This window comes from Scardinius erythrophthalmus (assembly GCF_964197995.2).
Source record: "Scardinius erythrophthalmus genome assembly, chromosome: 10".
Lineage (NCBI taxonomy): Eukaryota > Metazoa > Chordata > Actinopteri > Cypriniformes > Leuciscidae > Scardinius > Scardinius erythrophthalmus.
Genome location: NC_138230.1, coordinates 39,677,399 through 39,691,327, shown reverse-complemented (window position 1 = coordinate 39,691,327; position 13,929 = coordinate 39,677,399). Strand labels below are relative to the sequence as shown.

The 13,929-nt window shown below is 40.2% G+C and overlaps 1 protein-coding gene across 9 annotated transcripts in view; it reads left to right on the top strand.

The window, feature by feature from the left end:
• adgrb2 (adhesion G protein-coupled receptor B2) overlaps nt 1-13,929 on the top strand; it is a 306,144-nt gene that overhangs the window by 55,173 nt on the left and 237,042 nt on the right. For all 9 annotated transcript variants that reach the window (XM_081376690.1, XM_081376692.1, XM_081376691.1 and 6 more), the window contains one exon: nt 8,013-8,835. In XM_081376690.1, the coding sequence (XP_081232816.1) occupies nt 8,028-8,835 (808 nt within the window). In that variant the 5' untranslated portion in view covers nt 8,013-8,027. The remainder of the gene's footprint in view (nt 1-8,012; nt 8,836-13,929) is intronic.

The following is a 13,929-nucleotide window of genomic DNA, read 5'->3' as shown; positions in this document are numbered from 1 at the left end:
CCTCCCCCCAGAGCTATCTACTACAGTACTTGTACTACTGGAGTTATGGGGCATCGTGGCCTGAGAGAAAGTTGGTATCTCTCATTCCTAATCCCATCCCCGAGCGGTATACACAGAACCTGATGAAACAGAAATGAGGGTCAGGTCTCTCACTAGGTATCCTGGTTAGTGAAGCAGAACATTCAGTTTTTCTGCACAGTGTCTCAAAGCTGAGGGCTTTCACGCTTAGGGCTGCTGAAATGGGTCAGGGTTTTACTAGGCCAGCAGATCGACACTGACCCTGACACTTTAGGTGAAGACAGACCTCCTAGCTGATGTATTTGACCTTTAAACTCTAATTCCTTAATACATTTAGAATGCATTAGTTCTGATTACTGAGACTGAGTGCTGGGAAAGACTTGCTTGACTCTGTGGGTTGTTGGTTTATGCTCTGGGCTAATAATGTGAACATGTTGGGGTCAATCTGTGGTATGGCATTCTGTGAACTGGAAGGTTGATTCACAAAACTTAATACTAATTTGCAAGGCATTTAGTCTCACAGAGCCATGCTTATGATTATTGACATAAACTCTGGTCTGGACTGTAGCTCAATCTGCCCACAGGGGCTGTTTAACTGATTTCTACAATAATTGTTTTTGTTTTTTAAACGTAATGTTTAGTGGTGGGTAAATCTGAAACTGACTGAACAAAAACTTGGCAGCTCAAATAATCGTGCATCACTCTGTTAAAATTAGAATGGCATACACTAAAGATATTGGTTGAAAATGTTTAGATGTGTTCAGAATTCAGGCAAGTTGTAAGAAGATGCTTTCCTGTTGCTGAAAAAGTAAAGGATGGCACTAGAAGCGCCAAGGCCATGGGTTCAATTCCCAGAGAATGCATAAACTGAAAATTATAATAAATATGCTAAGTGCTTGAATGTCATGATTGTGAATTATAAATTGGCCTGAAAATGAGAATAGGAGTGAGAATACTGTTTACCAATGTGGTTCCCATTGATATACTGTAGAGGGACTGCAGAATAGTTGGCTGTTAATTGTGAATTCAGTTGCAGTCCCTATTGATAATGCAATAGATTAGTATGTTAAATGTGAAATCTTCACATTTAGGACTTTCGAGTCCAGTAGAAGAACTCTAGAACACCCAATCAATGCTGTTATTTAAAGAGAAATTTAGTCATTTAGTACTTAAGATAACCAATCAAGTCATGTTGCTGAAGAAAAATTATTCACACTCTCCAACACACATCCTCCTTTTCCTGATGGGAAATCACCAAACATCTGGTATTTTCTCTTCACCTCTCCAAAGTCCGCCATACTCAAGTACATTTTGTCCTTCAAACCTCATATGGAGTCTTGCTTAGACTCTTGGACATCATATCCAAAGGCAACATATGTGCCCTTAACCTGACCTTGCTATTCTTGAATATTCAGCCTGCTCTCCTGCATCTGAAAGGTCATTATAGCATTGCATTAGCTTGCTTTAGGAGCCACTACTGGGCCTTTGATACCCTCTGAACAGCCAGGGGACCCCAAGGTTGCCTGAGAATCCTTGTATCCATCAATCAAATACTCAGATGGATCTTGAGCACGCACACTGAAGAAGGATCTACAAATGTCAAGGTGCTGCTTCCATCTGTTATGAAACATGGCTCGTTCAGCCGGAAAATTATGTAATTGGTTGATTAGGGTGTGTGTCAGTGTATGATTTTACACCCTGGGGATGTGGTCTCAAGGAGCTGGCCTACCTGACCTGAACACAGTACTACAAAGCTTTGCTTTTGTGGCAAGAGCAGCTTTGATGTCATTTAACAATGTTCAAGCCGACCACAAGTATGAGTTATTTCACAAGATGAGTAATTGACTAAAAATATTTAGCAAGCCATTCTGGACTTTTCATTTTCTTCTTTATCTTTACACTGCATTTGTTAGTATTCTGGCTTTTTAAATGTGAATAAGCTAAGTGAGAGGTCAAGATTAACTTATGTTCTTTAAAGGCGAAGTGTAAACTTTTTGGACCACTAGCATCAGCAAATGAAAATGTACAAAAATAATGTTTTTTTTTTTTTTACCGTTTTCTCAGAATTATGTCATTGGTTGGATATACTGATAGCCCCACCCCCAAAGCCACGCCATTGGCTGATTCAGTGTTGCTATGTCAGGCTGGTGAGCAGATCAAACAAAAGAAGGCACATTTTTGGAAGCACCACAGTAATTACTTTTCTTGCTTACAGTAGTCTCTTCATATTAAAGGCCTATGGAAATCAAAATGAGAGTTTTGTGGCTTTAGTCCTTGTCTATTAGTTTTGAGGTCATCTGTATGCTAGTGTGCTCCTAAACGTTGGCTTTTAACAAATATACAATTCAGTTTTAGCAGATGTGTGCATTTTAAAGCCTTTGACTTCCAGGAAAATGGAACAAAATATTGATGACTCATTCTGCATATAGAGATTTTTGTCCAATAAAAAATATCTCTTGAATGTGAATGCCCCACCCCTTGCAACCATCCAGCAAGTAACAAATCATGGCTGTGATGTAACTAAAGTCCATTGGCTATTTTAAATAGGACAGGCCTTTAAATATGTCACACCCAAAGTTTGTGTTTTTTAAGCAGAGATACAAAATGATAAAGTTGACAAAAATCATCTCGAAAGATCCCTATGGGCCCTATTTTAACGATCTAAGCGCATGGTCTAAAGCGCATGGCCAAGTTCACTTGGGGCAAGTCTGAATCCACTTTTGCTAGTTTAACGATGGGAAAAATGGTCGGCGCGCCAGGCGCATGGTCTAAAAGGGTTGTCCCTATCCTCTTAATGAGTAATGGGTGTGTTTTGGAATTTACAAAATGGCACAAACGTGCGTTAAACCAATCAGAGTCTCATCTCCCATTCCCTTTAAATGCCAGTTGCACTCACGCCATGGCAGATTTTCTATTTACATGACGAAATTTGATAGTGGAAAGAACGAACATTGCATTTGCTATTTAAATAATGTGGCGCAGGACGTGAAAATGATAACTGCGTCGGACTGAAACTGGCAAAAAACACTTGCGTCGCTCTTGGCGCTGCATTGCGCCGGGTGTAAGATAGGGCCCCATGTCTGCACTGTCTTTCATTACTGTTTCAGTTTCATCTCAGAACCTATTATTTCCAGACATGCTCCTTACACAGTGTTTGCCTGACCTTCTATGTCTTTCCCACCTTCTTTCAAGCTTCTGTTCTCAGAGGCGGTTTAGTGTTTGATTTCTTTGTGCTAGTGAGGGATGCTCTTCTGTTTTTACTGACAGCTGCTCACTGGTGTACTTAATGAACAAATTATATTTAAAAAGTAAGTATTCTTTTATATAAGTAATCGAGTACATGAAAATGTATCAAGGTGGTACAGTCATCACAGGAATAAAGTACACATATATGTTTGAAAAATGGTGGCTGTGTTCATATTGACCTTTTTGCTTTGAAGGTTCTCATTCATGTTTGTCAGTGACCTGTATACATGATAAGTTTAAACAAACAGCTGCCTTAAAAAGAGCTGAATGAATTATATTAGTGCTATTTCCCAATGCATGGACACATGACGCTGTACATATGTGTTTGTATGTGTACATTATTTATACATTGTGTAATGTACATTTATGCATTTATCCTACATTAATCCTCCAGGGCTTTTGGGCCTCTTGAATTGTTCTCACATTTCTCAACATTAAAGTTGGCGCTGGTGCAAAACTAATGTCCTAACACAGCTATGTTGTTAAATAAGTTTTGCCTAAATGAATCATATACCCCAATATCAATTAAGTGTTATTTTGCTATCTCTGGTTCTCTTGGATTTTTTTTTAAGGTGCTGTTGGCACTGAATGAATGAACAGTGCTGTTTTATGTTCAACAAACATAAAACAGAATTTTAGTGTGACAGTTTTGACTCCAATCAGAAATGTATCCAATCCAGGACCACATACAGTATGAAAGTAAAGCAAATCGGATTTGAAAGGATTTGTTCATATGATTCAGGGAGGGGAACACAATCAGATTAGTGTCACATGTATACAAACATTCAGATATGGTATGTCTGCTCCCTGCAGTTTAAAATAGCCAGTGCCAAAAAAAAAAAAAAAAAAACTCACAAAATAAATCAATAACTAAATAAGCAAACACACGATCAGATAAGCATTTTCCAAAAATATGAGACACAAGAGAAGCGATAAGCACTTGTGAAATGGAGTGTGACTCGTTTCTTTGTGCCAGTTCATCTATTTATTTATTTCTTGGTAGAATAATTTGTTTGTGCCATTTTGTTCATGTAAACCCTTTATTCCAGCCATCTTGTAATAAGCTTGAGTCAGGAAGCTCTTGTCATATGAAAGATGTATCCACTTTAAACTCTCATGTTTTCATCTGCCTTGTCTAAAGGCCCCTCTCCAGAGCCAATTCGTAGCTCCATTTAACTCGCTTCACTGCTGGTGACTTATTCCAGCACACCTCATACACTGAGATAATGTGCTTTTGGGATGCATTGGAATATTCATAACATCACAACAGATGCTTGACTAGACAAATGTGTTTTATCTTTATATATTAAACTTTTGATGCTCTATCAAAGGTAAACTCAAAATAAGCATGAAAGGCTGCGTCCTCAACAAAATGTGTCAAAGACATGATAAAGAAAAGGAAAAATACTCTCATTTAAAAAGGAAAAATCTCTTTTAAAACACATATACCAAGTCCAACCCTGGTCCTGCCGATCGACTGGCCTGCACAGTTTATCTCCAACCCTAATCAAACACACCTGAAGCAACCAATTAGCGTCTTCAGGATCGCTTGAAAATTAAAGGCAGGTGTGTTTGATTAGGGTTGGAGATGAACTGTGCAGGACAGTCGATCGGCAGGAGCAGGGTTGGGCACCCCTGCCTTAGATATATATTCTTGGCATTGATGTTCGTTTCATAAGGTTCAATGTTTTAATGATCGTATAAGTGTCAAGTTATCTTAATCGTTACTTACAAGCAATCACATCATTACCACATGACACAAGCTGATTGAGCTCTGCTGATCCTGAAGCCAATGAGATTGCTTGATCATCATTTAAGTAGTCTGGTTCAGTGTTTGCTGTAGGCCAGTCCTGAAGTGCTCTTTCACAGTTCCTCTGAAACCCTCCACCTCCCCCAGCTGCACCTGCCTAGATCAGCTATGGGATTTATGTATGTATATTTATGCAGCTGCATATCTTGCTTACAGCTGTATGGCCTAGCAGTAGGAAGAGACTTATTTACCTTGACAAACAATCATGAGGGTTTCTGTGATATCATTGTTGTTGGTTTTAAACATGGATAAGCAGTGAAATGGTTTTATTTAAATATTGTTTTTATCGAAATAATAATAATAAATATATTGGCAAACTAGGTTTTTCTTTATGATTCTTTTAATGAAGCTTTTGTTTGTCTTCCTTGTGATATCAGGACCTTTGTATCACCTTGACATTTTTGACTTCATACCCAACACAATTATCAAAATCAATTTTACAGGGGTGATGAACGGAGAAATCTAATTTTCCTTGAACTTTTGACATATAAATATCATCATACTATAAGAATATCCTATAAGTTTCAGAACTGAAAGCTTCCTTGTCAGTCCAATAAAAGCTATTATTGACACCAGGCACAGCGAACGACAGGTTTTTCAAAGTGGGGATCTATGACGTCAAAGGGTATCAAACACCGCCTTCGCAGAAGAAGATCAACGCCTACTTCAACACTGCCTATTTAGCTCCGCCCACCGATCCGCGCATTAAATTAAACTCATTATAATATGTAAAACTGTTATCCAATCATAGCAGTGGGCGTTTACTTCCAAGTCTTCAATGCGGCACGCCCATAAAAACCGAGCGTTTCTGGAGCTAGGCTCAAAACCAGGGTAGAAAATAGCCTATTACTTATTCATTTTAACGTTTTTGAAAGTAAAAACCAAGCGAACATCATAAGTTGACCTCAGACAACAATATATATATACTGTATATATATAAAGCCAGTTCATGACCCCTTTAACTCAATAATTAAAGACAGACTATTCATAGAAGAGGTGTGTTCAAGTCATTCTATGTGTGAATTTGCATTCTTATGTATTTTGAATCAATGGATAAAGAATTATCAAACAGATAAAAAAAAAAAAAAATGGGCGGCATGTGCCACATCCTGTTGAACAAAAACTCAAAGACATGTAAATGTCACAGTGGGAAACTAGCGATGCGTGTTTGTGTGTGTGTGCGCACGCAAATGAAAGTGTGGGAGATTAGTTGAGAGGCTAAACCCTCCACAGAAGAGTCATCAGTCTTTTCGGTACATCCGTCAGGGATTTCAGACATCGGAGAAAAGTATGCGTGTCCGTTTTGTGTCTTTTTGAATAGGATTGCGACCTTCACAGAGAGAACACGCAGCCCTGAAATGATTTACAAGTCTGCTCTGAGTGGGAAGGAGGAGAGGAAGGGTGAGACAGAATGACAAAAAGCCAGAAAGGAGGGAGAAAGTCAGAGATTTCCACCTATTGGTGGGAGTGTACGGAAACCAGAAGGCCCTCCAAATGAAGCACGTCCCACCGCAGCCAACTGTATGCCAGTAATGTGACCCACTAACCACATGTAATTAAGACAAAGGGACCGGTGCCAGAGGGGTGGGCCGACTGAATGAGAAGTGAGCGGTGGCTCAGGAGAGGCTGAATTAGGGCTCGGAAACGCAGCTGAGGATAAAGGCTGGCGTGAGGAGCTCTGGCAGACGGGAATCAAGACCGAAGGGGCTGATTTATAGGAAAACTTTCCGCTTCATTAATGCTGTCAGAGAGCTTAAATGGCCCGATATGTGACACGACCGTTGCTCTTCATCTCGCTCTGTTTCTCCTGTCTTGGTTTTTCTGTTGTCGTTCCATTTGTTTATGCCACTCTGCAGAGCAGATTAAAGAGGATTAGTGATGTAAATCTGTTAATGAATCTAATATTCAAATAACATTGTGTTGCCCTTCTTGCATCCTCTCTTTCAGAACTCTCTTTCTCTTTTGTTTTATCAACACATACTGTTTCACACAAAGCAGATTATTGTAGTATTTAGGGCTGTGACGACTAATTGATAATAATCGATAATGAAAATAATCAACTTTGCTTTGTGCATAGAGTATCCTCATCAGTTATCGGTGCACTTCCTTAAAATAAAGTAATATACAGTAATTGCATATGCATAGTATACATCCAAATATTTGCAATGTGGCCATGTTTATTTCACTAAATCCACCTACCATTGCTGGGAGATTTTCATTTTAGCACAAACAGCACATTTCTTCCGTTTACACTGTGTAAATAACATGCAATGCTATTTGCACTTAGTATAAACAAGATGCCTTTATTTCTATTTTCTGTATGTGCAAACAGGATTTAACACTATTACAGTCATTGTAAATGCCAGTTTCTAAATGTAAATAGCCACTGCCTTTAATCAAAACCTGAAATAAGCAACATACTGTAAGGAATGCCTAAATAATAAAACATCTTAGTTTCCTTCTGTCTGTCTGGGTTATTTAATAATACTAATAAAAATATGTTTATTTTATATAGTGCCTTTCTTGCAAACTCAAGGTTGCTTTACAATATTATACAAATAAACATTACATCTGACAGAGAAACAATATGGATAAACTGAGACAGGTAATGTAATAAACTGAGGTAGATAACATAACATGCAAAACAAGAATCAGATCATAAAATCAGGGGTCAGGGAAACAAGAATCAAAAACATATTTTAAGGTGGTTTTTGAAATTGTGTAATGATGAAAGGTCACGAATAGAATTCCAAAAACTATTACTTTTCAGCTGCTTTCAAACTGTGAAAAGTTTTGTATTTGATCACTTTACAATGTTACTTTTATAGCCTTAGACTATACAATAGCCAAGTAATGGGCAAAACTAAACCGATGATCTGATTTAATATTGTATTTGAACTTAAAGATCACTCATCTCTACGTCTTTCTTCCCCCGCAGGACAAATGACATAGGATGAACACTGCTGGTCATCTCTGTCTGTCTGTGCTGTCATCCCTTTTTGCACTGGCCTGGGCTGTGGAGCCGCTGGGTCAGGCTGCCCCCTGCTCCTCTCTGGTGGCTGGGGTTTTATACGGCTCCTTTTCGCTCAGGGACCTCTTTCCCAGCCCGTCGGCTCTGGCATCCGGATGCTCCTGGACTGTGGAGAACCCTGACCCCACCAAGTACTCGCTCTATTTCCGCTTCAATCGCCATGCCGGCGCCTGTTTAGCTTTTTCCCCGCTGGTGTTGCCCCTGGACCACTACCTCTCAAACCAGACCTGTGGCCCCCCAGACCAGCCCACCTTCCCTTCGGACCCTGAGGCCGTTGAGCTCTGCATGGTCCCAGGACCCCACACCTTCCTGCAATTTGATAAGAACTTTGTGCAGCTGTGTTTGACCGCACGCCCCAGCAGAGACAGCGAAGATGGGATGTCCGAGGGCCAGACCCCCTTGTCGGCGGAAACTCTGGACTTCAGGCTCGTAGAGGTTCTGCTCATTAATAATGAGAATTCGAGTCAGTTTACATGTGGAGTCCTGTGCCGATGGTTCGAGGAATGCTTGCACGTCGGCTCAGGCTGGGATGCCGAGAGCTGCAGTATTTCCCAGACGGGTTGCGTGTGTCCCAACACGGCCCCTCCGGTGTCCCTGCTGCCCACTGCACCCCACAACCACTCCTTAGACCCCAGCGCGAGCGTGTTGCAATCCCCACCCGACGACTGTTGTGTAACACAACTGCATTCAAAGAACGGCATCGCTATAGCACCAAGAGACGTTCGCCAAGGTAAGCCAGGCTTATATTTGACCTGCTGCTGGCTGTTCCTTTTACAGCCTGTTTCATTAAAATCAATTAAGCTGCTTTACAAGCTACTTTGTTTGATTGGGTAACCATGGGCTCGTTTTGGATCACAAACAAAGTGTTTCACTTTCAGCTTGATTTGATTTAGAGAGCTCACTTTATATTTTAATTATTTGCCTCTAATTACAAAAGGGAAAGTAACTTTAAAGCATTTGGAACTGCCTCCAATGAGGATAATTGTTTGTGATAAAATGGTAATCACTGACTCCCCTTGGCTGCCCTGTTTGGTCCTGCTGATATAGGGTGAGGACCGGGGAGGCATGTGTGCTACTTTCTCTTACACACTGTGTCCTTACTGGCTGTGACTCGATAAGCTTCTGTAGTGACAAGTACAAAATCATAGCCAGTCAGAACATTTTGGAGTTTATTATACAAGGGATTCTGATTCTTGGATTTGATTTGACTGAGCAGTGTTCCTTGAGTGCTGGTATTTTGTACAGCACTGGGACTGTTTGAATCATTCTGCTTGTCTGTATATTTTAGTAATGGAGTTCTCTCAGTGTTTCTTTCTGCATGTTAATTTGTTTGCGAGGGTTCAGGGTTCGTTTTGGATTATTTGTTGGAGAATGGACAAAGTAAGACATGTAGTGTCTATAATATAGGTTAGGCTCCTCGATATTAAGTTGTTTATTGAGCTCTTGTTTGTAGGCTGCACAAATGTTCAGTAGGCTCTGTATTCAGTAGGTATAGTAACATAGTATCACGCCAGGTGGCCACATATAAATTTGCATATACATCGCAAATCTGTCACTTGTCACTTTTGCTGGCGTCGTCTTGTGTTTTTGATATGTGACGCATTAAGCTTCGGATTTGAGGATGAGGATTGAAGTAGAGGACAGTTCATTGCAGGGAGTGTGGGCGTTGTTAATTAATGAAAAAATAATAACAAATAATAATTATAAAACAGACAGGTTATCTGACCCATGCAGGCGATCAACGTCATTCTTAGATTTAATTCTCAAAATGTTGCATATAGACACATTCTTTCTGTTTGTGTGTTCCGACTGAGAGAAATAGAGAGGGAGAGTGTGTATTGGTGCCTAAAAAGAAGCTACTAGAATGGGAAAGTGAGAATGAGAGGATGTGTATGAGCGTGCGTGCTTCAGTCTGGCTTTTCCTGGCTCGCTCTAGTGCCTCTCAGCTAAAGCCACACTGAGTTCTCTCCTCCCTTGAGTCAGCATGCTGATTGGCTGTGCCAGACAGAAGGACACTGCCAATGTGCCTGTCACAGAGATGCAGGCTTCTCCTGTGCCCGCATTAAACAGCCTTCTCCTCAAAGCTGACATTACTGACACCAGCCAATTTCAAGCATGGAGAGTTCTTCTCTGGAAAGATGTTGACAGTATTTTTAGGTGAATATTGGAATATTTTTTTTACCATAATTAGGCCACTCTGGAATAGAGGATATGTAGCTTCCCGCACAGTTATTTCAAATGATTCAAAATCATAAAAAAAATAAAATAAATGCAGAACATCACAGCACACAGGCATATACAGGATGTCTCCTAACTACTAAATAATGTAATAATATATACACGTATAATAATTAGATCCACTAGGATTCTGCATGTTTGTTCAATTTTTTTTTTTGTAAGGGGAAATCTATGGTAGCTTGTTTCCGCCACGGAATAAATTAAGACTTCAACTCGCAATTGCGAGTTTATATGTCAGAATTCTGAGAAAAAAATCAGAATTGTGACATAAACTCGAAATAAAGTTTGAATTGCAAGATATAAACTTGCAAAAGTTATAATTGTGAGATAAAGTCACACATTTATATTTCTTTTTTATTCCGTGGCGGAAACAAGCTTCCATAGAAATCTGCTGGAATCTGTGGAATAGAATGCACTCTAAGTTTTCCCTCATTAAAGTTTCATTTGTAATGAATTACTTTTGAAAATATGATTAAAATAATATATACTCACATGAAATCAAGACATGAGATATTGTATGTGTGTCATATCTATCACCTAATAAAAGCTTTTTATTTTTACATGGAGCAGGTCTTCTCATGGTAGCCACCATATTGAAATCACATGACCACTGACCAGCCAAATACTCATTTTACTTTACCTTAGTAACCCATCTAATGTTGAAAGAGTTACTAGAGCAAAGTGTACCAACAAGTGTACCAATGTTCTTGTTGTGAATATTCAAAAATATTCACATTTGCCTTTTATACAAACTATCTTTTTAAAACCGTTCCACTTCCACCATTCCAGAACATGTGAAAGACAAAATTGGGCCTTCATATGTTGAACTGCAATTAATTCAATTTGTTTAGATGGGTGATGAAAACCCACCACAAAATTTGTTTTGGTGAACTGTCACCATCCCTTGGTGTGCAAATTATTTAATTACAGGCATGTTATCCGAAGGCTAATATGGACTAATTATTTAGTTGTCTTCAGGCTTAGGTATTTCTAGCTCATCTCTAGATCAGAGAAGACAATCCCTATGCTCAAAGCCCATGTGAACATGGAGCTTTTTCTCCTGTGTGTAAGCCTAAATACCAAGTGCGACAGCCTCGAAATGGGGTTGACAAAGTCCACACACTGTTACAGCATATCATGTGTTGTTTATGCTAGGGTTGTAGCTAATATAGGCTAATTGGTGTGGTTGTATGTGTGTGATGTTGATCTAGTTTCATGCAGAATGAAATATCAGCTTGCAGGCAGAACCCAGATCGCCATGCTGCATTATCTAGAACACTTGAGTTAATGTTGATATAATCACGCTTGACTACAAGCATTAATGTTTTTTTTTTTGTTTTTTTTTAAGCGTCTTGTGCGTTGTGCATTTGTGGAGGTTTCACATAAATAGTGAAAGTTGAATGTTTTCGGCTGTGTCTATGTTTTTAAACAGCATACATACAGTATGTGTAGTGAATGCCAACACTGAATTTAATTAATTCAATTGCTGGAGTTAATAGAAACATACTGGCATGTACAGAGGTGTTTGTAGGAGGAATTTAATAATGTCTGACAGCTCATTAGCTCTGTCTTTTCTCAGTGGTTTTAGTTTGTAGTCTTTCTCTTTGTCCAGAGTTTCTATTTTGTGATTTTATATCTCACAATTGCAACTTTATTTTTCACAACGTGACTTTATTTCAGAATTGTGACTGTATCCCACAGTGTTACTTTTTTTTTATCTCACACTAAATACAGGTGTAAACGCGTATTAGCTTGTCCACTTTTGACCACTTCCAGAGGTAGTCGAAAACACATTTTGCTTTCGTAGTTTAGACGCTCATGTGGTCGAATGTGTTCAAACTGCCACAAAAGACCGCCTACTCTCTGCCTACTGACGTAATGCATAACATTTTGGGAAGCGTGCTAGCCAGACGGGATTTAAACTTTGTTGGCTGAGGACCCAAGTTTAGTTTGAAGACAAAAAATCACACCAAGCACAATGTTCTCTCACCATTCCTGATTTCTAACACACACTCATCAAGTTCAGCGCAGTCTTGCGGCTATCAGAGCAGAAATGAAAGCTGATGCTCTCCATATGTTTTTTCATCCACATTCATATGTAAATTGCATTAACTTATTTCGTCCATTAGATCGAAAGATTTGAAAAAGTCCATACATTTACCCGTCCATAGACCCTCCCTTTGAAGAAATCAGGACAGAAGTGGTTAAAAGTGGACAAAAGAGACGGATTAAAACACCAGGTGTAAGTGTCTCCCTTGTCTACTTGTGATCTGATCGACCAAAACACATCTTAATACAAGGTGTAAACAGAGTCTAAGGCGCAATTACGAGAAATAATATCCCACAATTGCATTTTTTTCTCACAGTGGTATTTTTGTGATTTTGACAAAAATATATCACTCACAATGTGACTTTATATCTCACAAATATGACAATGTCTCACAATGTGAACATTTCTTATTTTAAACTTTCTCATACTTACATTACTACATTATATGATTCTCTGGAATTAGGTAATTCTAGCCAGAGGCTGAGACTACCTTTGTCACAAACTGCTCCGAGACACGAAGGTTGAGGATCCAAATGCAGTTTTATTGAAAGGGTAATCCACAATTGTAGTCGAAAACAGGCAAAGGTCATTAACACCGGGTAATCTGTCCAAACAATAACAGGGACAAAGGGGACACAAACAAAAACAGAGGAAACCGAGAAAACCGGACAGAAGATTGAAAACCAAGATAAAGAAAACCAGGAGAATGCTTGGAATTGCAGTATGACACTAAATCATTCCCTGTAGGGAATGAATGAGTGTCATACTAAATCATACTTTGTAGGGAATGAATGAGTGTACATGAACATCCGACGGTTCAGGGGGCCAGGGTGGATCTGATGGTTCAAGGGGCCAGGGTGGATCCGATGATTCAGGAGGAGAGGCGGCCATCTTGTCTGAAGACATCGTTGTAGAGACAGGCGTAGAGGCGGGCATCTCGTCCGAAGACACAGGCGTAGAGGCGGCCATCTCGTCCGAAGACACAGGCGTAGAGGCGGCCATTTCATCCGAAGACACAGGTGTAGAGGCTGCCATCTTGTCTGAAGACACAGGCGTGACGGCGGCCATCTTGTCCGAAGACACAAGCGTGGAGGCGGCCATCTTGTCTGAGGACTCTGGAACAGCTGCGGCCATCTTGGCGAAGGATTCACGGGCTGGATCCGATGTGGGTACTGCGCACACACTCAATATCGCCGTGGCGACTATGATGAGTGCTGTCTTTTCCAGAACTGACTCAGGTGCGGCAGACATGACGTGAAGAAGCTCAGGCTCGGCAGGAATGACGTGAAGAAGCTCAGGCTTGGCAGGCATGACGTGAAGAAGTTCAGGCTCGGCAGGCATGACGTGAAGAAGTTCAGGCTCGGCAGGCATGACGTGAAGAAGCTCAGGCTTGGCAGGCATGACGTGAAGAAGCTCAGGCTCGGCAGGCATGACGTGAAGAATCTCTGGTGTAGAAACCTCAGGACGGGAAGGTACTGGAACCACAGGACTAGCGACCATTATGGCTGGAGATGCTGGTGACCGTGGTGGGCTCCG